General features: G+C 41.3%; 1 protein-coding gene across 1 annotated transcript in view; it reads left to right on the top strand.

Moving 5' to 3' along the window:
- Positions 1 to 27,086, top strand: part of FBN2 (fibrillin 2) — a 242,827-nt gene that overhangs the window by 95,697 nt on the left and 120,044 nt on the right. Inside the window, exons 12-19 of the mRNA XM_037901659.2 lie at positions 6,781 to 6,900; positions 7,485 to 7,610; positions 8,819 to 8,941; positions 11,537 to 11,659; positions 16,529 to 16,681; positions 17,421 to 17,474; positions 19,257 to 19,382; positions 21,954 to 22,079. Of these exons, the coding sequence (XP_037757587.1) occupies positions 6,781 to 6,900; positions 7,485 to 7,610; positions 8,819 to 8,941; positions 11,537 to 11,659; positions 16,529 to 16,681; positions 17,421 to 17,474; positions 19,257 to 19,382; positions 21,954 to 22,079 (951 nt within the window). The remainder of the gene's footprint in view (positions 1 to 6,780; positions 6,901 to 7,484; positions 7,611 to 8,818; positions 8,942 to 11,536; positions 11,660 to 16,528; positions 16,682 to 17,420; positions 17,475 to 19,256; positions 19,383 to 21,953; positions 22,080 to 27,086) is intronic.

Here is a 27,086-nt window from a genome sequence, read left to right as displayed (position 1 = left end):
CCCCTGCCGTACTCCTCGCCCGAAGTTGACCGGTTCGGTCAGGGTCCAGTTGAGCTTAACCAGACACTCTGTGGAAGCGTACAGCACCTGGAGAAAACCCACAAACTGGGGTCCGAAGCCAAACGCCCGCAGAGTGCTCAGGAGGTACCCGTGGTCTACCCTATCAAAAGCCTTCTCCTGATCTAGGGACAGGAGGGCGAACGACAGACCGTCTCTACACCCGAGTTCCCAAAAGTCCCGAACCAGAAATAGGTTATCAAAGATATTGCGGTCCAGGACGGGGTAGGTCTGGTATGGGTGGATCACGTCCGCCAGCACAGACCCTAGCCGCAGCGAAATTGCTTTCGCTACGATTTTGTAGTCCGTGCTGAGGAGCGAGACGGGACGCCAATTTCGTAAATTGTGGAGGTCCCCCTTCTTCGGCAGTAAGGCGAGCACAGCTCGCCTGCACAAAAGAGGGAGGACCCCGCTCTGCAGAGACTCAGCCCAGACGGTGACAAGGTCTGGGCCAAGGACGTCCCAAAACACGTGGTAGAGCTCCACGGTCAGCCTGTCCATGCCTGGAGGCTTATTAGTGGGCATACGACGGAGGGCTTCCGAGAACTCGGCCAGAGTGAGAGGCAACTCTGGCCGGTCTCGGTCGCTTGCGCTGACCGTAGGGAGCTTCTCCCAGAGCACTCTGCAAGCGTCAGGATTGGTCGGATGTGGGAAGAAAAGTCATGTATAGAAGGCTCGGGCCCTCCCACACATCTCCACCGGTTCCGTGAGGGTGGTGCAGTCTTCTGCCAGGAGGCAGGTGACGTGTTTCTTGGCCCCCCTCGTTTTCTCCAGAACATAGAAGAAGTGAGAGCCGCGATCCATCTCCCGAAGGAGGCGGATGTGGGATTGAACAAAGGTGCCCTGGGCCCGATGGTCCTCGAGGGCCTGGAGCTCCTCCCGCTTCTCCTGGCACGCTTCGCAGAGGAGCGGGTCCTTGGGGCTGGCGGCCAGACGCCTCTCCAGCTCTAAGACTTCCCGTTCCAACTGCTCTATCGCTGCATTTCTCCGTCAGCTGGTGCCCCGGATGTAGTCGCGGCAGAAAAGCCTGGCGCGCACCTTCCCAGGTCCCACCATCGCCGCGCCGAGGGAAAGGCACGTGGCTGCCCTCGCCAGGCCAGCCAGAATTCCCGGAAGGACGTCACGAAGCCCTCATCCTCCAACAGGCTGTTGTTAAAATGCCAGTAGGCCGGCCCCAGCCTCTCTGCATAGAGGGAGGCTGTCACGGTGGCTAGATGATGGTCAGAAAATGGGGCCAGCCGAATGCCGGAGGAGTGGGCTCGTGAGAGATGGAAGCATGATAAATAAATGTGGTCCAACTGGGAGTGGCTCAACCGATGGGCTTCCACCCAGACAAAGGTGAACATGGAAGTGTCATCCGGGTGGTGGTCAGAAGAAAACAACCTTCCCATACATTTTGGAAGCCGCCACACTGGCCGAGGGCCCCCTCACCCTCGCCAACACCCGCACGTAGGTCTCCACGTGAGGCGAGGCGGGCACCAGGAGGCATCGGACACCGTGCTTCCTTGTCATGGTGGGAAAGGGGCCCCGGCCGCTCTTGATGGTGGCGGAGACAGTGGGCGGGAGAGATGACGAGGCGGCAGGAGGGGGGGCTGCCTCCCCCCGGGCATACGTCCTGGGGGCTGAGGGAGGGACATCTGCAGAGCTGGTGGAGGGGGCAGCAAGGGAGGATGCCGTGTTCGGTGGCGGGGCTGCAGCAGTGGGGGTGGCCCCAGCCATGGAGGGCCCGGTGGTTTTAGCGGGGCCCTTCCCCTTCTTGTTGCCCTGGCCTTTCCCGCCGGCTGGGGGGGCTTCCCTAGAGTCTGGGGAGGCGATGGGCATGGCAGCGGCGGCGGTCACCCCAGTGCCCTCCATTGCCAATGCCCCAGCGGGGGTAGTGGTAGGTGATTAACAGGAGTTGGGGTCAGGTAGAAAGGGACAAGCTGTGGGGTGGACAATTCAGGGGAGGCGGGCCCATGAACCACCGTACGCTTGTCCAGAGAGTCCTGTCTGGTTGGCTGGTGCTTCTGGCCCACGCAGTGGAATCAGGGCGAGCAGCTGAGTCCAGAGGCAGATGTTAGACAGCCAGCAAAGATGGTGGAGTGGGGGGGTGAAGATCGTAGTATGGGGGTTGGGAGGACACAGATGGATCGGGGGGCAGCTCCGTGCCACACCCCCTGTGTTCCTACAGACACAGTTAAAACACAGTCAAGGCCTCCCCCCACACGAGAGCACAGTTCGAAAGTTACTCAGACTTAGGCCCCCTCCACGGCGATTTGTAGATTCCCCGGGCGGTGTTCCTCCGGTGGACGGCTTTTTCTCTGTCTGTTCCGGGCTTTCTTTTTTGCATTCCAGAAATGCCGGAGCAAGTGATAAGAGTCCTCTCAACCGGAGACGGGGCCGCAGACAAACAGCAAGCAGCTGGGTCTGGAGGCTGGATCCTTCCACTCCCCCCCCTCTGGGGAAGCGGGCTGGCAGGCCCCCCTCTTTCGGGGGGGGGGGGGGTTTCAGCTGGAGCGGCAGCAGCGTCCAAGGGCGGGCGGCGGTTAACAGCCAGCCAGCACTCTAGCAACAGCAGAGAAAGGAAAAAAACAACGAAAAGAAAGGGGGGAGAGCGTCTGGCCCGGTCAGGGGGGAAACCGAAAGCCGGGGCAAAAAGCAAGGAAAGCCCAAGCCAGAGGGCAGCACCAGGAGAGCAGGCTAAGTAGGTCCCTTTTCCCTGGGTAAGGTAACAGGGAAGGTTTTAGAACAATCAGGAACCTTCTGGAGACAATTAAGACAGGCTGATTAGAACACCTGCAGCCAATCAAGAAGCTGCTATAATCAATTAAGGTAGGCTAATCAGGGCACCTGGGTTTTAAAAAGGAGCTCACTTCAGTTTGTGGTGTGCATGTGAGGAGTTGGGAGCAAGAGGCACTAGGAGCTGAGAGTGAGAATGTGTACTGTTGGAGGACTGAGGTGTACAAGCATTATCAGACACCAGGAGGAAGGTCCTATGGTGAGGATAAAGAAGGTGTTGGGAGGAGGCCATGGGGAAGTAGCCCAGGGAGTTGTAGCTGTCGCACAGCTGTTCCAGGAGGCACTCGAGACAGCTGCATTCCACAGGGCCCTGGGCTGGAACCCGGAGTAGAGGGCGGGCCCGGGTTCCCCCCAAACCTCCCAACTCCTGGTCAGACACAGGAGGAGTTGTCCTGGACTGTGAATTCAGAAAAAAGGCCAAGTTGACGGCTGCTGTGAAGCTCCAAGGTGAGCAATCCACCAATAAGTGCAAGACCCACCAAGGTAGAGCAGGAACTTTGTATAAGAAGGATTTTAATAGGGTCAAGTCCATCTAGGTGTTAAAATCTCAAAATGCTAATTGGAGGCTTCATTCTGCACTGATCTACATTTTGAGTAACTTGGTGGATTCTAGAGGGATTGTACAGGGTGTATTGCAGTTGGCATTAAAAAGTCAACACTTAACTCTGCTTGGTAACTGTTGGTATCTGAGATCTCCTGCTTGAAGTATAGCAAAATAATCACAGTGTCTCAAATGCTATATTTCAGAGTAGCAGCCATGTTAGTCTGTATCTGCAAAAAGAAAAGGAGAACTTGTGGCACCTGAGAGACTAACAAATTTATTTGAGCATAAGCTTTCGTGAGCTACAGCTCTCTTCATCGGATCCAGTGAAGTGAGCTGTAGCTCATGAAAGCTTATGCTCAAATAAATTTGTTAGTCTCTAAGGTGCCACAAGTACTCCTTTTCAAATGCTATAGTTAACTGTTGACTGTCGAATGCAAATGCTGTATATCAACCAAGAGTTTGAACGTGGGACTTTAAGTGGGAACTTAATGGAATGAAATATCCGTGCATAATGATATACATTAAATTAAATTAAGCTAAAGGACTTGTTCAAATCCAATTTGGATTCTCTTCTGGTTACTGAAAGAACAGGCTAGGGGCATTGGGAACAGCTACATTTCGCTGTATGGGGTAAGGTTAATAATATAAAAATGAACGCTCTTTCCAGACTATTATAATCTGTTTGGCTCCTTACCCAGGGAAAACCCCAAAGGATATTTTAAGAAGTTCAGAAAATTATTAAAGAATTTTCATGGGGTAAGGCAGAAAAAGAAAGTATGACTTTTTTCAAAATGGTCCTGCCAGAACAAAAGGGTAGGTTCATACACAACTTCCAGTCCTCCAATTATACTGTACAGTTTTCATCATGAATCATTGTCTACTGTTAAAGAGATAAGATTCACAACAATCCTTACTGGACTGATACTGAGCAGTCTAATAGACCATCAGTTCCTCTTTCTGAATTGATAGAAATCTGTGTTGTAGTAATCCTTCCTTGTTATCACTGTGTTTGCAAAAACATATTCAATAAAATGGTAAAAATATTGTAGAAGCATCAGTAGCAACACCACAGTTACAGTTGTGTTGAGATTTGTACTTACAGGTGGATTCAAATACCTGTATTTCATACTTTTTTGTCCTCAGATTTGGCACAATAAATCTTCAGAAAACAATCAAACTTTCCACAGAATATTTTAGTGAAATTTTTGCTCACTGTTGCCGATTAAATATTTAAAAATTGAGAGATGTGGGCAACAGAGGGAGTTAGATGAGGTTGAAAAGGGAAAATGATGAGGGGAGTAGACATGATGGAGGACTTTATAGTCTGAACGCTTATTTCCTTGCGTTTGACAATTTGCTTTGGTGGGGATATCCATTCTAGTAACCTGAACTCAAGGTTAACAGCTTTTTTTTATTAGAATATTTTTAGCCTGAGCCCCTTTTATCACTAGCACGTAATAATATAGGAAAAACCCAGATTCATATTTAAATACAAGGAGTCATCTGGCACACATGGACTGAAAGGGATTTTCTAAGCCTAAATCAGTTATTTCATAGGGGAGTATTGTTTTCCTTCTCTAGAGTTTATGAATTCATTGATAATGAGAGTAGTTGGTAATGCAGATGAATTTGCTTTGACAGTTTAGCAGCTGACAAGTTTGCTTAGAACTTTATTCTAGGAAAAAAAATCTTTTTCTATACTAGAAACCATAAGAAAGTAGAGGAATATAGTGTATATATTTATAAATTGCTCCTTTCCTCCTCTCTACTAGGGCAGGACAAATACATAATAGAAGTTGTTGGAATTAGGATGTTAGACAAAACATTCATGAGAAACTCCAATTCAGAGTTTGACATACTATCAGTAGATCTACAGTTGAGGGGCTTTGTTCTGAAGAAATTATGAGCAATCCTTCTGGGCAGGCTGGCTGAGCACTGAGCCAAAATATCCAGAGGATGGATTGGTCCACTGCACATGGGAATAAAACATTCTTTATGGCCAAGAGTTGTAGAGTTGCCTCTGAGTGGGGAGCTCATGTAAATACATACAATTCTATTCGAGGACAACAAATGGCTTATCCAAACATATACAGACTGAAAAGCAGTTACAGTCACTGCTTTCTATATTCTTTCTAATTCCTTAATTTTTTTCTCTTTTCTTCATTTTGCTTCATTCTTTTGGCTTTCTTGCAGCGATGCTATCAACTGCACATTCAAATGTGAGTGTTTTAAAGAGCTAAATGCTTTTTGCATGAGGAGAAGGGCTGTCTGAATCCTTCATTTATTTTTTCCTTTTATTCTTTTTGCTGTTTACCGGAGGGCCCTAAATTCATCCAGCCAAAAATATTGCTATAAATCAGCTTGCTAAAAGCACTGTTCTGTGTAATCCAAAATCTGTCTGAAATGTAGTATGTACATGCAATTATTTACAACAATGTGGGCATTCACTATTGCATCCTGTGCAATGTGTGTTCTCGCTTGTGCCTTAGCTAGTAGAAAAGCTCGACTGCTGCGATTTTCAGTCTCAGAACAATCCTAGAACAACACTTGTATGTTGTGGAACTCCAACAGCACATGTTCATTTAGAAAATGGATAAAAATAAATCACCTCATTTATTTACCTTTCCCATTCCAGCCAGTTACTTCCAACATGTAATGAGCTGAGATTTACTGTCAGGTGTTATTTACAAAGTCCAAGTTTGAGATTATTTGGAAGGCAAGCAAACTACGTCTCACCTAAGAGCCAGATTGTATCTGGCTGCTCCCAGGTGTGAAAGTATGGGTAAAGGATACAAATAGACTTCCTTCATCCTTAGGTTGGGGGCCTCAATAATCAGGATGCGGTGCACAGATATTGCTATCTCAGCTGGAATTCCTCTAAGGAGTCCTGCTGCTGTGTGGCCCTTCCGCACACTCCCACAGTACATGCCATGTCTTAAAGCCATAATCTGACCTAAACTGTGTCTGTGCTGGGTAATACTCTTCTTTAAGTGCTTAGTGCTTGCTTGTTGCATTGTAGGCACCTTAGTATTCAAAAGAAAGAAAATAAGTGGTTGTTCAGTTAAACAATTGAATGTGAAGCTGAACAAAGGATTTTTCCCTTCTGTTAGGCTAGGAGTTTCAAATTCTTCATAGATTTCTTTTTCTCTTCTCTCTTTTAGGATACATTTAAGAGAGAGAAAATACTACTTGTATTCCCTTCCTTTTTGAAAATGTGATTTCTTAGTTAGACTAAGAATAGGTGTGTGTGTTTAGGGAAGTAGTAATTTTGCACCAAGAACAGGCTTCAAACTTCAGTGTTTGACTGTTAATTACCTTATTTCTTCAATCATAAAATGCTGTGCTTGAAAGAAAATTTATGCTGTGAAATCTCTAATGGTCTTATTTTCTGCTGCCAACAGATGTTGATGAGTGCACGTCAAACCCATGCACTAATGGCGATTGTGTTAATACACCTGGATCCTATTATTGCAAATGCAATGCAGGTTTCCAGAGAACTCCTACCAAGCAAGCTTGCATTGGTAAGAACATTTGTTTACACTTCTGCATACTCTATCAGATTCTATTGGAGTTCTGAAAATAATTATTAGTGTTCTCTTTTTCAGTAAACCATGACAGTGATGTAAGTACTTTTTAATTACAGTTGAAATGTTGGCCTACCCTTGAGTTAATTCTATAGATACAATAGTGGTTTAATTTTTGGTCTTTGCTGTTCATCTTTTCCTTCCGGTGACCCAGTTCACTTGGCTAGCTGGTTTAAAGAGAGAATACACAGAAAATTAAGGCTATGCATATTTTAATAGACTAATTATTGAACATCACTTCAGACTAACACTGTTCAATAGTCTTATAGCAGCATAATGAATGTTTGACAGTATAAAGCTATATACGTACTGGGAGATCAGGAGAATGAGGTCTTTCTAGGTAATATTTACTGTCAGGCTCTTTTGAAAACAATAGCTAGTAATGTGTCACTTTTAGTTCCTTGATGGAGAGCCATCTGATGGAAACCATGTAAAGTGCTGTGAGGTACAATGTTTTCTTAATATTGTTTACTCATTGAAACTCCTAGGTTTTTTTTAATGACTTTTTCTCTCTCACTTAGATATTGATGAATGCATACAAAATGGCATTCTTTGTAAAAATGGCCGGTGTGTGAACACTGATGGAAGTTTCCAGTGTATTTGCAATGCTGGGTTTGAACTAACTACAGATGGAAAGAACTGTGTTGGTATGGAGCGCTTGTCTTTATATAAGGGTGAAGAGCCAAAGAGAGACTCTGGTTTAAAGTTTCTAGAAGTTATACTTCACTCAATATTTTTGATCTTCAAAGATAGAATTTTGTGAAATAAGATCTGGTATGAGGTGCCAGAGCCTCACTGGGGTCAAATTGACAGTGTGAGGAGCTGCACCATCCCAAAGGGAGTTCAGGAAGGAACTGACCTTCGCTGGGTGCAGTCTCTCCCTGAGTGACCCAGTGCATATGTGGGTGTGGCTGGAGTAGAAGGGGAAGTGAGGGTCAAAACCATGATCCCACCTCCTCCACACCCCTACTTGCCCCCTTTAGTTTACGGTTCACCTCTGGAAGAACAGCAAGGGAGCAGTCCTTGTGTTGTTCTGAGCAAAAACCCTGCAATTGTGATAGGTGTTTGTAAGGATAGTACAAGCAGTAAGGCTTCTTGCCTGCTTCCTCCTCCTCCTAATTTGCATCAACATAAGGGCTTGTCACGGTTTATCCCCATAATGGGCTAGTGGCCTATTCATGTTTCTGAACTGTAAGTTTCATATTTTTAGATTTTAAACTCTGGCTGCGGGGGCTGTCTCTTGGTAGGAGTTTGTAGAGCACGTAGCACATTTTAGTTATTGCTGCAATAACAATAATCATAATACATTTTAATATAAAAGCATTTAGATGCTATAATATATTTATATAATTTCTTGTTAATGACTAGGAAGAAGGTTATACTTCTTGCTGGTTCCTTCATATTTAAACGCTTAACATAAATTGTTTCATTTTCTGATAATTTCTGATAGTCACACAGTTTAGTACAGAGTGGACCATGCAATTCCTGTTGACAGGGCGGGGCAGACTCTAATATGTGATGCAATCTACAGGTAATAAGATTTTCTCAGGAAACAGCATTTCTCCCTTTAATCCCGTAGCCTGAGTTTTACTACTTTGCCGTGTTAAAGAAGATGGGTATTTTTATTTCTGTTAAAAAGTGTCATGAGAAACTTGCAGCTGCAACAAGCTTTGAATTCTTTAAGATAGTTGAACTTTGTTCTCCCTTCTCTTAAGGGAAGAGGAGTCACCATTTACTGCCATGCCTTCTCTGTTGAAATATTCAGGGTAAATGACGTTCTAACTCTGATGTTTTGCTGCTTCTGTTTCCTCAAGGCTAAAGGGTATAAGTCATTTTCTGTGCTCTATTTCTGCAGATCATGATGAGTGCACCACCACCAACATGTGTTTAAATGGGATGTGCATAAATGAGGATGGTAGCTTCAAATGTATCTGCAAACCAGGGTTTGTCCTGGCTCCAAATGGGCGTTACTGTACTGGTACGTATGATTGTGAGATAACGCATTAGGACAATCTTAATTGAAACCACCTTTTCCTGTCTAGTGAATCATGTAAGAATGCAAATCTTTTGTCACATGGACTTAATAATTTTCCGATATCTTGCTAGTTTGGTACAGTAGGCATCTAAAGCTGCCTAAAATACTCATTGTAATTCTAGAAAGAAATTACAGAACCATGTAATAATGGTGTGCAAGATACAGTGGTTGTATGAATGACAAATTGGCTTGTGAAAATTTGTGGGAAATGTAGCTGTAATTTATTCTGTAAAACACTTCAAAAAAGAGTAACAAGAGTAGCAATATGAAAAAGCTTCAAAGGTTTTACTTTTTATGAATATTCAAAAGTAAATTCCCACTTCATTTGCTTGTTGCTCTAGACCAGGGGTGGACAAACTACAGCCCATGGGCCGGATCTGGCCTGCCAGCCGTTTTAATCCGGCCCTCAAGCTCCTGATGGGGAGCGGGGTCTGGGGCTTGCTGCACTCCAGCTGGGGAGCAGGGTCGAGGGCAGCTGCACGCAGCTCCCAGAAGCAATGGCATGGTCTCCTTCTGGCTCCTATGTGTAGGGGCAGCCAGTGGGCTCCACTCTGCATACTTCCCCCGCCCCAAGCGCCACCCCCACAGCTCCCATTGGCCAGGAACCATGGCCAATGGGAGCTGCAGGGGTGATACCTGCAGATGGGGCAGTGTGCAGAGCCACCTGGCTGCGCCTCCACGTAGGAGCTGGAGAAGGGACATGCCACTGCTTCCGGGGGCCTCTTGAGGTAAGCAGCACCCGGAGCCTGCACCCTTGAGACTCTCCCCGTGCTCCTACCCCAGCCCTGATCCCCCTCCTGCCCTCTGAACCCCTGGATCCCAGTCCAGAGCACCCCCCTGCACCCCAAACTTCTCATCCCCAGCCTCACCCCAGAGCCCTTAGCCCCCTACGGCACCCTGAACACCTCATTTCTGGCCCCACCCCAGAGCCTGCACCCACAACCAGAGCCCTCACCCCCCCTCCCACACCCCAGCCCCAATTTTGAGAGCATTCATGGCCCGCCATACAATTTCTATTCCCAGATGTGGCCCTCAGGCCAAAAAGTTTGCCCACCCCTGCTCTAGAATTACATAATGTTTATTAGGACACCATCACGTAGGGCTAAACACAAGCTTCTTTGTGGAGAAAAGGAAAATTTTGAACGTTTAAAGAATGGAGCCTAATCTAATTCCATTTAAAGACAACTGTGGAAGTTGGATTGGGCCTTCAGTAGAAAGGTATTTAATGACCAAACTTGTCTGTGAACATTTTTTCTTTCTGTACTAAAATTGGAGCTCTTATGTGAATCTGGTTCCTTTTAAAATAAACCTGTAGCTTTCCAGTTCACACTCAAGTTATTTTTAAGCTGTTCATTTAGATGAAAATTAGTATGACTTGACCATAAAAAGATGAATCCACACTTTTTTTTTCCGTTGCACAGATATACACTATCTGCAGACAAAAGAAAAAATGTAGGGTTAAACCCTGTAATTTAAATCAAATTTTAGAGAAAGGGGGAAGAGAAATCCTGACTTGTTCTTATATTTCTGAGTTGCAAATTACCTGTAAACTTGCTGAGAATAAAGAAAACAGGGAAAAAGAAAGAGGCTGCCTGAACTAATGAATGGGATTCTTGAGCAGAGGTTAGCTCGCTTTGATTTAACTCAAATGTGGTATGAGATTGGTATTGAGTAACAAAGTGTTAGTTCATAAAAGGAGAAGACTTCCTTTCCTTGCTTCTTAAATAGCACAAATAAATTGTCAGGCTTGAGAGAGCAACAAAACTATAGTCTTACCAGGTTTTGAATTTTAAAAATCAGTTGTTTTTATTTTAAAAAAATGAAAAATCCCCCATCACCATGAAACAACTCCTAAAAGATTGACTGTGGTATATTAATGGTTGCTACAGGACAATGCTCTAGTACTGAACTTTATTACAATATAATGTTTTGTCCAACCATCTCATAGTGAATTCAGTACTACGATACTGCAATAACAGGTGTCTTAGAAAAAATGAAGTGAGATGAATCAGTAGTGGTGACGCTCCATTTAGAGTTAAATAGAAAATCCAAATTGTTTCATTATACAGTACTTCACTGTGAAAATTGCATTGCTGGCCAAAGTAAACCTCTCTTTACAGAGTTTGATCCTGCACCTTTGAAGTTAATAGGAGTTTTTTGTCACTGACTCCACGGGGAACAGCATCATGTCCTTAGTGAAGTTAAGTGAAACACTGGCTTTGCTAAAAGACAATTATGCCATAATTATCTGTATTCTAACTTCAATTTTAAAACACAATATTACTGTGAAATAAATGGCGGAAAACAAAGTGAAAAATCTGCAATTGCCAAGCTAAATATAGAATCTCTGATACCTCTAGACTCCACATTTTTTCTGAAAGTTTGTTTTAAAGTATATGCCCTTTGGCTGAGACCTTGCATATCAAGTTTAACAGGGAAATGCTAACAATCCCTCAACTACTATAGTACCAAGAAGCAATGCTTTAATGACATTTACTCAAAAATAACAATAAGTGAATTATGTTTCCCTCTGGGCAGACATTGATGAATGCCAGACGCCAGGAATTTGTATGAATGGTCATTGCATCAATACGGAAGGTTCTTTTCGGTGTGAATGTCCACCAGGCCTGGCGGTTGGGGTTGATGGCCGTGTTTGTGTAGGTAAGTGAGACTTCTTCAATGAAAAGCAATTAGGACTTCTTATTATGATATATCAAAGTATAATATTTTAAAAAAAATCAAGACATTCTTCTTGTTAATGTTGACATTTGTTATTGATTAAAATAATTAATTATGTAGGATTCATTCTGCCACATGGTTGATAGTCTGTGATTACAGGATCTGTGTCTTGATCTTCCCTGTCTCCTGCGTCTTTTTAAATACATTTCCATTCCTGAGTCAGTATTTTCACTTGTACATCTCACCCTTTCCTCTAATGCTGGTCACTCACCCCAAATCATTGGAAAAAATAAACCACTTTGGTCAGGGGAGGGGAAGGAGTTGTATTTTTTTGAATATATTGTTTCTCTCATTTTCACCTCTTTCCCTCATCCTATGAAGATCAAGTAAAGCAAACAATACTCCAGCAGGAGAAATATAGTAAGTTATCATAAAAATGCAACCTAAGTAAACATGATTTTATATGGACTCATAAATATTTCATAATCACTGTGTTTGGTGGCATGAAATTATGCTGCACAATGTGCTGAAAATTAGAAGATAAAAAAGATTAAGGAAAAAACTGAGGTTCTCTGTTCTTAAACTGAGGATATCAAACAATGTAGCTCTCAGCTTCATCCAATGAAAAATCTTATGATTACTAACAATCTTTGAAAGAATGAATTCCTCCTTTGAAATGCATGATTTTTAGTGGCCCAAATCAGGTGTGTGTGAAGTCTGAAAAATCATCATCATCATCATCACAGAAATTAGAGATAGAAAGGATGTGGTAGGTCCATGCATAATTGTCCCTGACTGTATAGTCTCCAGTGATCACTCTAATCCAGCTTTAACTCAGTCAAACAATCCTTGTCCTTGGGAAACGTTTGAGTCTCAATGGTATGACTAGAAGCTGCGAATAATGAGAGAAACCAAATCTCTAAATCTGCTGTGGAGAAGGAGCGAACAATTCCATGCAAGAATTCCTCCTGAGAATTAGTCCTGCATACTGGAGATCATTGGTTTAGGGGAAGTCCATTTGCCCAATGTTGTGTATGCACGCCCATATGGCTTATAAACTAACAGGAGATAAACTAAAAATAACACAACACTGTAAATGTGCATGTTCACTGTGCTTAATGATGTGTGTTGGAAATATAGATAATTATTACTGGGTATTAGCAGATGTTGTCTGATGGCTTTTTATCAGCTTTCTTTTGTGTAGCTGGCTGTTTGCTATTACCAAGAGATCAGATCGGAAGAAGAATGTGGTGGTACTTCACCGAAGCTGTGCCCACAATCTCAAAATAGCCGGATGTTCCTGCTAAAATAATCAGCAGTGAAGTAGTTAACTTAGCCAACATTTAAATTGTCCATAATTATGCTTCTAAGTTAAGATAAATGTAGTTGAGATAAATAATACAGCAGTTATGATCAATCTTAGAACTATTCAATCAGATCAAGGATAAAGGGATATAAAGAACCAAGGCTGAAGCATTCTGTTCTCTGCTGGAATTATGGCCCTATAGAGGTTTCAGAGTAGCAGCTGTGTTAGTCTGTATTCGCAAAAAGAAAAGGAGTACTTGTGGCACCTTAGAGACTAACCAATTTATTTGAGCATAAGCTTTCGTGAGCTACAGCTCACTTCATCGGATGCACATTACAAGCCTGCACAACTAAGAACAACCCTGACTCTGAACTGGGCCCTGGGGTTTGGGATAACACAAAGGTGGCTTAAAACTAATGTTCGCTCCATGTACTGAAGACGTAGCCCATTATTCCTACCTGCCTGTCTACAGACACAGGAAGATTGTACTGCATCAGTTAATATTTGGAAGGGTATCTCTATAACCATAAGGGCTAAGCACTTTTATATTATTATATTCTTATTTTAAAACAAAAATTTTAATTCTGCAGAAGCTGGGGGATTACCAAAATAAAACCACTGCAGTGTTCCACCAAGTACCAGCTCAGTCTAACCCCTTCAATTACAAACTCCATTTAGAAACTGCAATAGGAAAAGTCTGCATGGTGCAAGGAGTGAAAGGAAGTTAATATGAAAAGCAGAATGTTCCTTTACTCTATTTCTAAATGAGAATACTAAATATGTACTGTATTTTAATAAATGCAGGCATTTTATTATAGTTAATTAAACCTATGCTAAGGTTTAAACCAAGAATTAAAAGTAAGAATTGTTCTCACTGATCTTGCAGCCATGATATTTGTTTATATCATGTTAATGAATATTGCCAATAAAGTACTGAAATGAGCACAGACAGCCTGAGATGGTAACTCCCAGCACCATTCTTATTGTGTTAGGGATTTCACAATTAGGGCACAGTTGCGGAGCCAGCTTTAAGTACGAGCCAGGCAGCAACTTTGTGTGGTCCACACATTTTGGGGCCCAGGCCGGTCTGATCTCACACTCTGGCAGTGAGACAGTAGTGGGAAGCAACCCAGTGTTCAGTTTTCTGTGCTCTCCTTTACCTCCCACCCACAGCGTTCCGGCAGTTTGGGGCTTTACAAATTGTAAGGCCAGCTTGGCACAGTATTTCACATACGAGCATATGTAGTTGCCCATATCTATATAAGATTCCTTGTTTCAAGAAGAAGGAAGGAGGAATCTTATGTAATAGGTTTGTGCTAGCTTGTGGTGAATTTGGACTAACCATCAGTCTAAAGAAGACCTTGATTATGGCACAAGGTCTCTTGACTGCACCAGAACTTTTATTAGCACCATGATAGAAATTGTGCACAAGTTATGCTATTTGGGAGTTACTGTATCGGATAACTTATTTCTAGATAACAAGATTAATTCTGGCATCAGAAAGGCGTGCACCACATTCGGCCAGCTGACCAAGCACATGGAAACTAACATTGAACACCAAGATACAGGTCTACCAGGCTTGCGTTCTGAGCACGCTGCTGTATAGTGATGGACTGCCTCCAGCAGGCTTCAGCAAAGGCTAAACATCTTACATACCTGCTGTTTTCACTGTATTCTAAATATGAAGTGGGAAATGTCCATGACACAGAAGTACTTGAGAAAGCAAAATTGCCAAGCCTAGTCATCATTCTCAGACACACGTATCTCTGCTGGCTTGGTCATCTGCATTGAATGCATGCTTTCCAAAGGATCTCCTTTATGGAGAACTTGCAGATGCTCTAAGGCTACTAGGCCAACGTAGACACAGGTTCAAGGACATTTTGCAAAAAGAATTTGAAAACTTTCAGCATCAAGCTGGGAGTATTCAGTTAGCACCAGGTTACACCGGAGGAGTGTGCTGCAACAGGGAGTCAGAGACTGAAAAAAAGTGGTTGAGAGAGAGAGAGAGGAAAGTGAAGAGAGCAAAGAGGAAAGCACAACAGGCCTCAAGTGCTAGTAGTGCCCTGGCTTCATCCCTCTGACCCTGCATCTGCATTATCTGTGGCAAGGACTGTTACTCGAGAATTGCCTTTTTCTAGCCACTTGCGATGCTATAGCATGGCACACAGTAACTGAACGGCTTTGGAGCTTTCAAGATGGACTGCTGCTACTTATGATGAGATTCCAGAATTGCCACTTTGTGTCACTCTGAAGCCCAGAATGTCTATTCAGTCAGTGTGAAGTAATATAAACAGCTACATGCATGGTTCAGAGCTCTTTTTGTTTAGAATATCCCCAGATCCTGTCATTGCTGGGATTTGCAATCTGTTGCCATCCAGTTTTTAAGTTGTTGGCTATTTTGATTTTATGAATTACAGCTGTGTGACAGCTACGGAAAGGCATCTATCTATGTCATACCAAGAATTCTAGACAATTATGATAGCAGAGGTAACTCAACTAATCAGTACTCTTACTCTCCAGTTGATGTTCATGGAGTAATTTCATTGGGTGTATGAGGGAGACTGCAGAGATGGGGGATTACTTGGCCCAACTGCCGCTGTTCAACCAATGCACGAATCAGCACAACTCTGCGAGAACCACATACACATTTGACCACCTCACTCATAGAGCCATACCCATGGGTTATCACTAGTACCTTTTAAAGATATACCATAAATATTACAGTTTCAACAGTAAATGCCCTTAAGATGCCAAAAAATCATGAGGCAGATTCATGACTCATTTGGGAATTTCAGTTTTACAAAAAGATGATATAATTGTTCCAGACATAAAGTAGGTTATTTCAAATAGTGTGTAACAAAAATTTCATTCATACATAATCCTCTGGATAGAATTTCAAGGAGCCTGTATGGTGTTTAGAAAGTTGTATTCCAGGATCAGACACAGGAGCTTTCTATCTGACTATGCTACATGATTCACTGAAAGATCTGAATAATATTATTCAGACATTATAGCTCCCAGAAAAGTATTTGTAATCTGAAAGTTATCACATTACATAGGGCTGATTTTATTTTATTTGATGCACTTTTCAGCAAAATGCCTATGACATTGTGAGTACTACTAACATAAAAGAACTTACAATCAAAAGGCTCCTTTCTGCTACCCTTACACTGAGTACTATCTTGCTTCATAAGTAATGTCATTGAGTCCGATAGGACTTTTCATGGAGTAAGTTACTGTACTATTAAACATAAGCATGCAAAATCAGCCTCCAATGACAGATGAGTTTGGAAAGAACATACACCACAGACGGGAACATATACTTGGAATGGGAACATTCAGATAACTATTTAGAGCCAAATTCTGTTCTTCGATGCAGGCACTTGGCTTTCAGTGGCTTATAAGTGAACCATCCTGGGTACAGGACAAAATATATCCCTTTCACTGGATAAGATTCTGATCTCAGGTTCTTATTGAAAGAATATTCGTTCATATCCTTCCTAGTCTAAGAATACATAATTATTTCTCTGCCTCACCTTTCTTAGATACTCACATGCGCAGTACATGCTATGGAGGAATCAAAAAAGGAGTGTGTGTCCGCCCTTTCCCTGGGGCAGTGACAAAATCTGAATGTTGCTGTGCCAATCCAGACTATGGCTTTGGAGAGCCATGTCACCCATGTCCTGCCAAGAACTCAGGTAAAGTTGCATAATTCTTCTGATCTCACAGCTAACATAGACTAATAAGTCTGATTCAAAGTAGATTCATAGCATTTATTTTCAGGGTAATCTAAACTTGTAGTATTTAATGTGAACAAAAGAAGAATGTTTTTCTATGTTCTTCCATGCACAGTGCTGTCTAGAGTGCACCAAACTTCAGACCTGTCCAGACTATGTGAGAATTCAGGGTGTAGACACCAAGCTCTAGATAGATGCAGCAGGGCCTCATAATTATCTTTAAGTGTAGGGTGAGCCAGAAGAGGTTATGTTGGATAGGAGAAAAGGTACCTTACAGGCGTTAGACAAGGAGCTGTAGGTTCCCTAACAAAATCAGTCCAGTGTAAAGTACAATCACTATTCAGTTTGGTAATGGGGTTGATGTTCAAACCCCCCCCCCCTTTTTTTTTTTTTAAATAAGAACTAGTTCACTCATCTTTAGTAACAGGAAAATGCAGAGAACATGAAGAAACAGTTTATTTGCCACAAATTCCCCTTGAAAACAGTATTCATATCACCATATTTTGGAGAACAGTCCATGTTGCTTTCTGGGGTGACATTGCCCTGTTGTGGAGCTGTCGAGGAGATGGTACTTTTGAGAGGATAATACCATAGTTTTCCTTCTAGTATTTCTTTCATGATGTCACAATTTTTATTCAAGTATGTACTTGGAGGTTTAGAACTAACATTTTTTTATTCAACTTTTGTTTCAATTGAGTAGCTGAATTCCATGGCCTGTGTAGCAGTGGAGTAGGCATTACTGTGGATGGACGAGGTAATGTTGCATTTTTTTTCTTATATATATGAGACATGAAAAATAACAAAAGTAAAACAAATATTCAAAAGTATAATTCAGCATTTGGATTTTTCATAAGATACGAGTGGCTAAAGGCTTTTTTCAAGATATGGTATGTTGTTTTAAATATGGTACAACATTAAAATAAATCAAAGGTTCCTAAGAAAGGATGAGAATTGTTCCCATCCAAGTCAGTAGTAAAACTCCCATCACTTCAGTGGGAGCAGGATGAGACCCTACTGGAGTACTTTCAGCAATAGCATAGTTAGCATTTAAAAATAATACTTAAATAAAAAAGAAAATGTTATTTCTGTTCAATAGTGTAAGCTTATGGGCCTAGTTTTATCATTTTACAGACTGTGATTTTTGGTGTCTTGCTGAAGTTGTAAGTAATGTGAAGTGCGTAAGCAGAGTTTGTAAATTCTCTGAGATGAATACTTTATGGTTTACTGACTGTATAAGCTCCACTAGTGCCACTTCGTGAGACTGTAAATCTCACAAGAGAAATAACCATTTTCCGCAATGCTGCAGTTTCGAGCTATGGGAATTTGTATGAGGTCCTCTGTGGAGGTTACAGTCTTTGTTCAGTACCTGAAGACTGGAACTCCTCACAAGGGATATAAGACCGATCGTAGTCTTTGCAAGGTGCCTGCAGAAGATTAATCTCTTCCAGGGATAAAATATAAATTAAAATCCATTTTGGAGGCCTGAACAAAATTGTAACCTTTGCTGTGGATCTCATGCAAGTGAAAACAGGTTCGCAGAGAACCCTGCTGCTGCTTACTCTGAGGAACTTGGCTTGCTCAAACCATTCCCCAAAGCAGGGGAAAACTGAACCTCTTCAAACCGGAACCTTCTACCCCAACCAAAGCAGTGTTATCCTCCTCATCTGCTCCCTTTATTGAGAGCAGGCAGGAAATCCCTCTTACAGACAATTCTCATTCCTAGTCATGTCCATTTGTCTCTCCATCCTAGTCATACTGACTTTACCACACTGCAGTAACAGTCACCCAACCCTGCTCCCTTCATTCTATTCATGATCAAGGGACCTGGTTGCTCCCTGAAGACATCAGAAAAGTTGGGGCATAGGTGGGTACTGAACTTCTACCAAAAAAAACTCTTACGGGAAAAGGATGGCCTGGACCTGTTAGGGGAAATCTGTGCTGCAGGGAGGTAGGTTGTAGCATGAAATGTGCCCAACTGTTCCCCAAGATTTAGTCAAGGTTAGTGAACTTTGGTTATAGATTTGTAATAACACCATAAGTAGACAAGATTCCACTGATTTAAATTTTCTTATGAAAGCTTTGGACATCTTATAATCTTTAATGCAAGGTTAACAAAGTGTTTGAGTATGTATCTGTGTACATGTAAATTGCAGGCCGGATACTGATCTCAGATGCACCATTGTTAATCAGTCCAAGTAAATCATGGAAATAAGTGGAGTAGCACCAGTGTAAAAGAAGTTTAAGTGAGATCACAATCAGGCCCGGCATCCTTGTCCTTTCCAGTGTTTCTATATTAGCCACAGGAATCAACATATAGAAGGAGTAATGTTTTGTTTTGTTAATGTGGAAAAAGTCCTGGATCTCATGAGATGAAATGTGCAAAGAATGGCTCTTCGGCCCTGAATCCGTAGTCACTGCACTTACAAAATATTTTGTGTTAGAGGCATTTCTGTGTGCAACTATTCCAAGATAAGATGTTTCACAGCATTAAATGTGTAATATAGCTGCATTAATTTTCTCTATTATATTGATACAGATATTAATGAGTGTGCATTGGATCCTGATATTTGCTCCAATGGAATTTGTGAAAACCTACGTGGTAGCTATCGTTGTAATTGTAACAGTGGCTATGAACCTGATCCCTCTGGAAGGAACTGTGTTGGTAAGTTATTTGAGGTATTAATTAATTATTAATGATTAAACTCACGTTGATTTTAGTGGAAGCAGGAGAGGGCCTTTAGTGTGTGAGAGAAGTGGCTATTACATTTAGCTGCAATGAAAAAGCACTAAATCTCTTTAGAAAATCTGCCCCTTTCAGTCTGTATATTCGGGAGCATCCCTCTTACAACCCGTACTCTATGGGGACCATAGCATGAAATAAATGTCTCCTGAACCTCCTCTTCTGGTCTTCAAACAACATCCCAGCCTCTCCAAGTTTGTCATCAGAAGCAAGCTCCCCATAGAACAGACCATACCAACTCAAAGCAGCACCAGACTGACAGAGCAACAGATGCAAAACCTAGAGACATATCTCCAGTGTTGCGATGGTCAGCACGTCCCACAAGGGTCCTATGCAAGCCTATCACAAGATGTAGTGTACCTCATCCAGTTCACTAAATGCCCCAGTAACAACTATATGGGTGAAATGAGACAATCACTGTGCTCTCTAATGAATTCACACAGAAAAATGCTAAAAGACAAAAACACCATATCGACTGTGGGTGTACCCTTTTCGCAAAGTGATCATTCTATATCTGACCTCTCAGTCCTAATCCTCAAAGGAAACCTGCACAACACCTGCAGATGACAAGCCTGACATAACTTTGATAGACACTAAAAATCATGGACTGAATAGAGACACTGGTCTATTACAGCAATCTATAACCCATTTAAACCACACACCTCACCCTGAGCTTTTCCCCCCGTCTCCTTTTCGCCCATGACTGGAGAAGTGTTAACTGGCCACTTCCATTTGAATGGTCCCATGAAATACCATAGAATCATAGGACTGGAATGGACCTTGAGAGGTCATCTAGTCCAGTCCCCTGCACTCATGGCAGGACTAAGTGTTATCTAGACCATCCCTGACAGGTGTTTGTCTAACCTGCTCTTAAAAATCTGCAATGATGGAGATTCCACAACCTCCCTAGGCAATTTATTCCAGTGCTTACCCAGCCCGACAGGACGATTTTCCTAATGTCCAACTTAAACCTCCCTTGATGCAATTTAAGTCCATTGTTTCTTGTCCTATCCTCAGAGGTTAAGAAGAACAGTTTTTCTCCCTCCTCCTTGTAACAACCTTTTACGTATTTGAAAACTGTTGTCATGTGTTAACAACTAAACAACCTGTTCTAGCTTGTACATAGCAGTGGCACTCTGTGGACATTTCCCAGACCTGAAGAAGAGCTCTGTGTAAGATCGGAAGCTTGTCTCTCTCACCAACAGCAGTTGGTCTAGTAAAAAATATTACCTCGCTCACCTTGTCTCTCTAATTACGTAATTGTCCTTTTTTGCTTCTTTTTAAAAAATTGTCAGTTAAAGAGGGGGATAGAATTTTTCTTTACTGTAACATTAACCTTGAGAAATCAAGCAGTCAAAAGACAGGAAATACCAAAAGGTTGCTCCTGTGGTTTTAAGTTGCACATACATTGTATGAGAGGAAGGATGGTCTTGTTAAAGCACTGAACTGGAACTCAGAAATGCTGAATTATTTTCTCAGTTCTGACACAGACTTCCTGTGTGACCTTTGGCAACTCACTTAGGGTCCAATTCAATGTCCACTGAAGTATGTTGGAATCATCTTATTGGTTTTCATTGAAATTAGATTAAGCCCTTAATTTCTGTTACATCCCCAGCTGTATAATAGCACTTTCTTCATAGGAAAATTGGGAGGGTAAAGTGTTTGTGAGGTGCTAAAATACTACAGTAATGGGAATCACAGAATAACTTTTAAAAAAATAAGATTTTATATTTTTGTTTTCATTGTGAAGCATAAGCAGTTTACAGTAATAATGTTTGTTAATGTATATTATAGAAGATTTTGCAAAAGTCTAAAGTAAGGTTAAGGAGCAACATTAACTTTTGGGTTTTCTGGATTTTTTTGGTGCTTGGCTTCCCAGCTTTAATATTAGCTTGTGGTAATATATCTGCTATCAATCAGTAGATAGGTAGAAATATGTACACTCATGAAACACTCACGGTTGCAATATTTCAGTGTGTGATCAGTTGGAGTGAAGCAGACTATTTTTTATACGTAGATATTAGTGTAGGTGTTTCCTACTGTACCTTCTCTGATAGCAAATATTTTGCACAGAAAAAAGGAATAGCACAGTGATGTAACTCTTAATGAATTTTTGTTAAAAGCATGTTTAACATCACTGCTGGCTGCCAAACAGACAAATCCGAGCGCGATAATCATGGCTGTTTATAAACGGCCAAATATCCCAAAGTCGCCGTCTTCTAATGGAGGACATAAAGCTGTGCTTTACTGAAAAACTGATATATACTGACAAACTAGTGAAAATTCTTAAGTGTAACATAGAATATGGGGTAAGAGGAATTTGAAAGTTTATTAACTTCTTGAAACCAAGTATTGGCATTTCTCCTTGTTCAGATACAAATGCGGAAAACTGAATGTGAGACATATGACTGCTGCTGAGAGTACAATTAAAATAATACTTGGAGAAAAGGAGGGCAGACTTGTTCATTAATGTGTCTACCTGATCTTTTCCAGACATTGATGAATGTTCAGTGAACAGACTGCTGTGTGACAATGGCCTGTGTCGAAACACACCTGGAAGCTACAGCTGTACATGTCCAAAGGGTTATGTATTCAGCAGTGAGACCGACACGTGTGAAGGTAAAAATGCTGGAGTGGGAGCCATCTGGATAGTGTTGATCTAATCAGTGATATTATAGTATTGGCGTTTGAGATGAGCAGAGAAGACTCATGGTGATACAAAACAATGAAGGGAAGGAAAGGCCTATATTATGGTATAAATCAAAAAATGCATCTTGTCATTGCTCTCAGTGGAATTATCTTAGAATGATGGGGCATGACTGAATTTCCTCCAATATAGCCAGTTCATTTTCTACACAACAGTATGTTTTGTTAGACAGAATACTTTGAAGAGAAAGTTAAAGAAAATGCACATTTATCTCTTGAGCATTCTGTGAATGCAGATCTCCGGTTTGTGGCCTTGATAAATGTATTTGTTTTGGTTCCAGAAGTCCAGTCTTCCTCATCTTCCCCGATGTTGAACAAGAGAATATCATGTAGGGCTAAATCCTGCTACTATTGATGTCAATAGCTATATTTCCATTGTATTAAGTGGATCCTGGATCTGTGCCTTACTGACTATTGATATTGTTCTTTTATTGCTGCAAAATATGTATATTTTTAAAATTGTCATTGCTCTCTGCCCTGAATGATACAAATATCACACAATATCACAAATGATACAATTAAGAATATAGCCACTGGAAGCTAGTGAGAATTTTTTGTGTCCAAAATCAATTTTGCATTGATTAGGCTGATAAATGAAGTTGGTGCAGAGGTGTTAATTTCTGTTTTATTTTGAACAGAAATGCATAATGCTACCAGGAATAGTGGAATTTTGGCAACTTTCAGTGTTGTTTTTGGGTTGGCCACTTGAATTATATAATTCAATATTATCACAGTAAGGGATTTTTCACTGTGAATTGCCCTTTTCCAAAGGGAATGGTTTGCAAGTTGAAGGCGTCAGCTTTGGAATACTTAGAATCTCATGAACCAGTGGTTCAGTTCCTGGCAGGATCAACTCAGTCCCTTTCCATTCAAAGGGAATTGTGTTCCATGCAGTCATTGAAAATTGAAGTTCTGTCTGCTCTCATTGTGTGTTAAAGATCCAACTGCACTCTTTTCAGAGTAGTCTTTTCCTATTAGTTATATCCATGTACTGATCCCTATGCTGTCTTAGAATACTATACACAGTATTTAGCTAAAATTTATTCTTGAGAGTTTTAAGCTTTCATATTTTTTAAAAATAGTTTTAGCAGTGAAAGTGATTTTTCTCTCTCTGCTTTATATTCTAGAGTCTTGAGTCTGCTGCAGACAGACATTATATTACCAAGAGAGATGTTACGTTTGCTTCTTCATTTTGATATTTAACTTCAAAGCTTAACTCTGACCATAAACTTGCTAATGTATTGAACAAGTTACCAGGACACAAACGACTGAGATGAAATAATTGAAATGTAATTATAAAGGACATCTCCATCCAGTTTGGGTTTTCAGTCTGAGAACATAACAAGACAAATTACCATATTAATTCAAAACAAAACTAGGCCTATGATCTAGGTGTCACTGTATAAAATTGTGATAGGGTTGGATTTTCAGGGGAGCATTCAAGGAGATGTCAATAGAAGCCTGAGAGTCATTTCCACTCATCAAGAAAATTCAACTCATAACTCTAAAGAATGGACACTTTTAAACTTGTATCTAAGTTTAAAAGGTGCATTAACTAAATTAATGATCAGTTTAGCCAGCCTGCATCAAATATAAAAATACAAATAGTGAGCAAGTTTGATTTATTTAAACTTATACAGCACAGTGCTTCTGACTATAATTCCTGGTATAACATTTCAGTATAATAGGGACGTGGGGTATAAGGAGATATTTCACAACTACAGCAAGCAATGTCTGATAGGCAGGGGAGGGGAAGTGTGCAGACAAAATTGTAGCCCAATTAGTGGATTGTTATGTAAATTAAAATGTACTTGTACTCTGCCACTGAAAGAAAAATTATTTGAGTGATCATTCAAGATTCTTCAAAGTGATAACCGGTCATAGATAATTTTTTGCTTTCGGGATTCTAATGAATAAACTAAACTCCTGTTTGTTTACCTACAGCAACTTTGAATGTTCATAAGAAAACTTCTACATATTCATAAGTAAGCAATATATCATGATAGGGACTGGCTATGGTTACAGTATTTACGCGTCCCTGAGTACCAAGACTACATGGGGCTAGCACTGTTTGTTACACCAAAAGGAGCTAGGAGAAGCTAAGGTTGTGGCCCATCCACCCCTTTCAGATCAGTCACCAGAGCTGGTTTGCTACTTGAGGGAAGCACATCCTTTACAGAGAACAATTGTGATTGAGTGGCTGTGCAGTCATGTGCATGAAGTTTTGTGTCTCAGTGAGACGTACTTCTTCTGCACTGCCTTCCACAGTAAGCAATCTTTGTTTGGTAGGGCACATTTGACCCTATAGTATTGACTACTGCTGTTACATATGTACTATTTTAAAATTAATGTTAATTTTAGAATGATCAGTAATGCTATTTATTTGGAATCTAATAAACCCAGAATATTAAAGATATTTCTGTTTACTTCCCCACTTGGTGAAACTGACTTGGTACCTCATTCCCCAAAACTTCAGGTTTAATATAAACCTGAACTTTTGGGGAAGTTTTCCTTCTGAACATAATTATTTTAATCCAGACACCCTAAAATATATTTTGTCTACAGCAGGAGCTGAAGTGTCTTGTCAATTATTGTTAATACACTTTTGTGTGCATATTAAATTATATACACATGCTTTATGAATGATCTGTTGTATCCATCTAAATCCCATAGTTAGGCTGAAGTTTAGATTTAGCTGATTAGGCAAAAATGATCCAGTAATGGTTTGCATAAAGCTGTCTATGAAACTATAAAATCTGTTACACTTTTTCTAACATTCAGCGGCTTGGCAGTTTGAGGAATAAATTCATCTCACTCTTTTTTTTTTTTCTCCTTCCAAATTCTGTTTTCAAAGAAATGGTAAGCAGTTCAGTTTACCTTACTAGCTGTAAAGTTTTGCTCTCAATAGTAACTTTGTGTCATGCTTTTACATTACTCAGATGCATGCTGTTCAACAATATATAGTTTTAATTAATATAACTTTCAGCAATAACCATAATGAAACATTAAAGCCTGTGTTGTTTTGTATTCATAACCAGGTTATGAAAACTTCGCAAGTTGTTTGTTGTTGGGTTTGTTTGTTTGTGCCTTGAGAGTCTGTGAAAGTAGAAATTTTTACAACAAGCTCTGTGGTTTAGATTGTGTTTCCACAAATGTAAACCAGGCGTGCTTTGAAGTTTATTTTGAGGAATGTACAGTGGATTGTTTCAATTTTGGTTCTATGACACAATATATATATGTACCATACTTAAAGAAAAATATTTGTTTAAAAATGGTAAATATTTTCACATATGTTTACTTTGCATTTTAAAAATTAAAAGAATATTATCAACTTAAAGTCACATTTGTGTGGAAATATCTTACTTCCTATTGTTATAATTAACAGCTAAGATTATTACAACAAAGAGGGAAAAACATTATTTCCTGTTTGTTTACTTTGTGCATATGACACTCATTGACCTCAGTTCAGCAAAGCACTGAAGATGGAGTTCTGCACATTTGAGTGCCTTGCTGAAAGGGGGCCTTTGTAATTTTTCCCCTGTATGATCATTTAGGCTATCAGTTTGTTACGCAAACAGTTGTATATGTGATTAACTTTCAAAATGAGAGGTCCTGTTGACTTCAGTGGAAGTTAAGCATGTGCTTAAGTGCTTTGCTGAATTGGAGCCAAACTGTGTCAAATGCACAAAGTAAACAAACTGGAAAAAAATAGAGATGGGGTGGGTGGGTTTGTATTTAGAAGATCAGGATCTTAAAAAATCCTAGTAATCATTTTTGAAAAGCTGTAGCACTCTGGTGGTTTAGAATAGGGACTCAAAATTTGGCAAACAGGTGGCCTTTATGCCAGTACTGTGCCTTTAGTTATCCCTGTGAAAATCTGGACAAATTATAAATGTTAGAAAAATCTCAGTTCACACATGCTCAATACAGATTTCTTAGATTTTAGCACCTAAATTCCCGGGATTCTGTTAGTACTCAGCATTCCCCCATCCAGGGTTGAGAGGAAGGACTTTCTCTGCAGTTGCAGCTCAGGGGTACTGTGGACAGGCTAGATCTTCATGTCTGAACTGACAGCAGAGATCCTATTTCTTTTGTGCTCTCAGTGACATCCTTGCTGTGCCCAGGGAGCATGAAGGAAGAAGATGCCCTCTTCTAATACAGAGGGGACAAGAACCAAACCTGAGGGAGGTGGGGAAGGGTAGCAGGAGCAGTGGGAATAGATTGGGACAAGAAGCCTGGGTGTGGGGAATATAAACTGGAACTGGAGGCTGACAGAAAGGAGAGGGAAACTGGGATAGGGACCTGAAGTGAAGGGTGGAGACTGGAACTGGCTGGGAAAGGAGACTGAGAACCAGTGGCTAGGGAGGAGGTGAGATAGATCTTGTAAAGAAATGCGATGCCGTAGGGACAGAACTGTGACTGGCTTGACAAAGAGATGGGTACAAGGAGCCTGATGCTGCAGGAACAGGACACAGATTGGATGAGAAAGGAGATAGGGACTTGGAGCCACATGAGGATGGGGAATGTGGGTGGTAGGAGTGTTCGTGTGTAAGTGGAGGAAAGTGTTTGAGAGAGAGAGTTTGGTATAGGAGCCAGGAGGGGTAGAATTGGGACTGGCTGTGCAAGGAAACTGGGGACAAGGTGTTGGGATGGACTGGGAATGACTGGGCAAGGAGATTGGGATGGGAGAAGTGCAGAGGGGTGAAACTAGGACTTGGTGGGCAAGGAGACTGGGATTGAGATATGAGACCTGAGGAGTGGAGACTGGAACTGGCTCTGTGAGGAGCATGGGACTAAGACAAGGAGCCAGCGGAAGGAAGAGATATGTCTGGGACAGGAACAGCTTGTAAGGGACAAGTAGAAAATGTCACACTTGTGGGGAATAATCAGAAGAGTCTGCCTGCTAGAACACACTATTCT

This window comes from Chelonia mydas, chromosome 5 (genome assembly GCF_015237465.2).
Source record: "Chelonia mydas isolate rCheMyd1 chromosome 5, rCheMyd1.pri.v2, whole genome shotgun sequence".
Taxonomy (NCBI): domain Eukaryota; kingdom Metazoa; phylum Chordata; order Testudines; family Cheloniidae; genus Chelonia; species Chelonia mydas.
The sequence above is the reverse complement of the archived record's forward strand: the minus strand, read 5'-3'. Positions and strand labels throughout refer to the sequence as shown.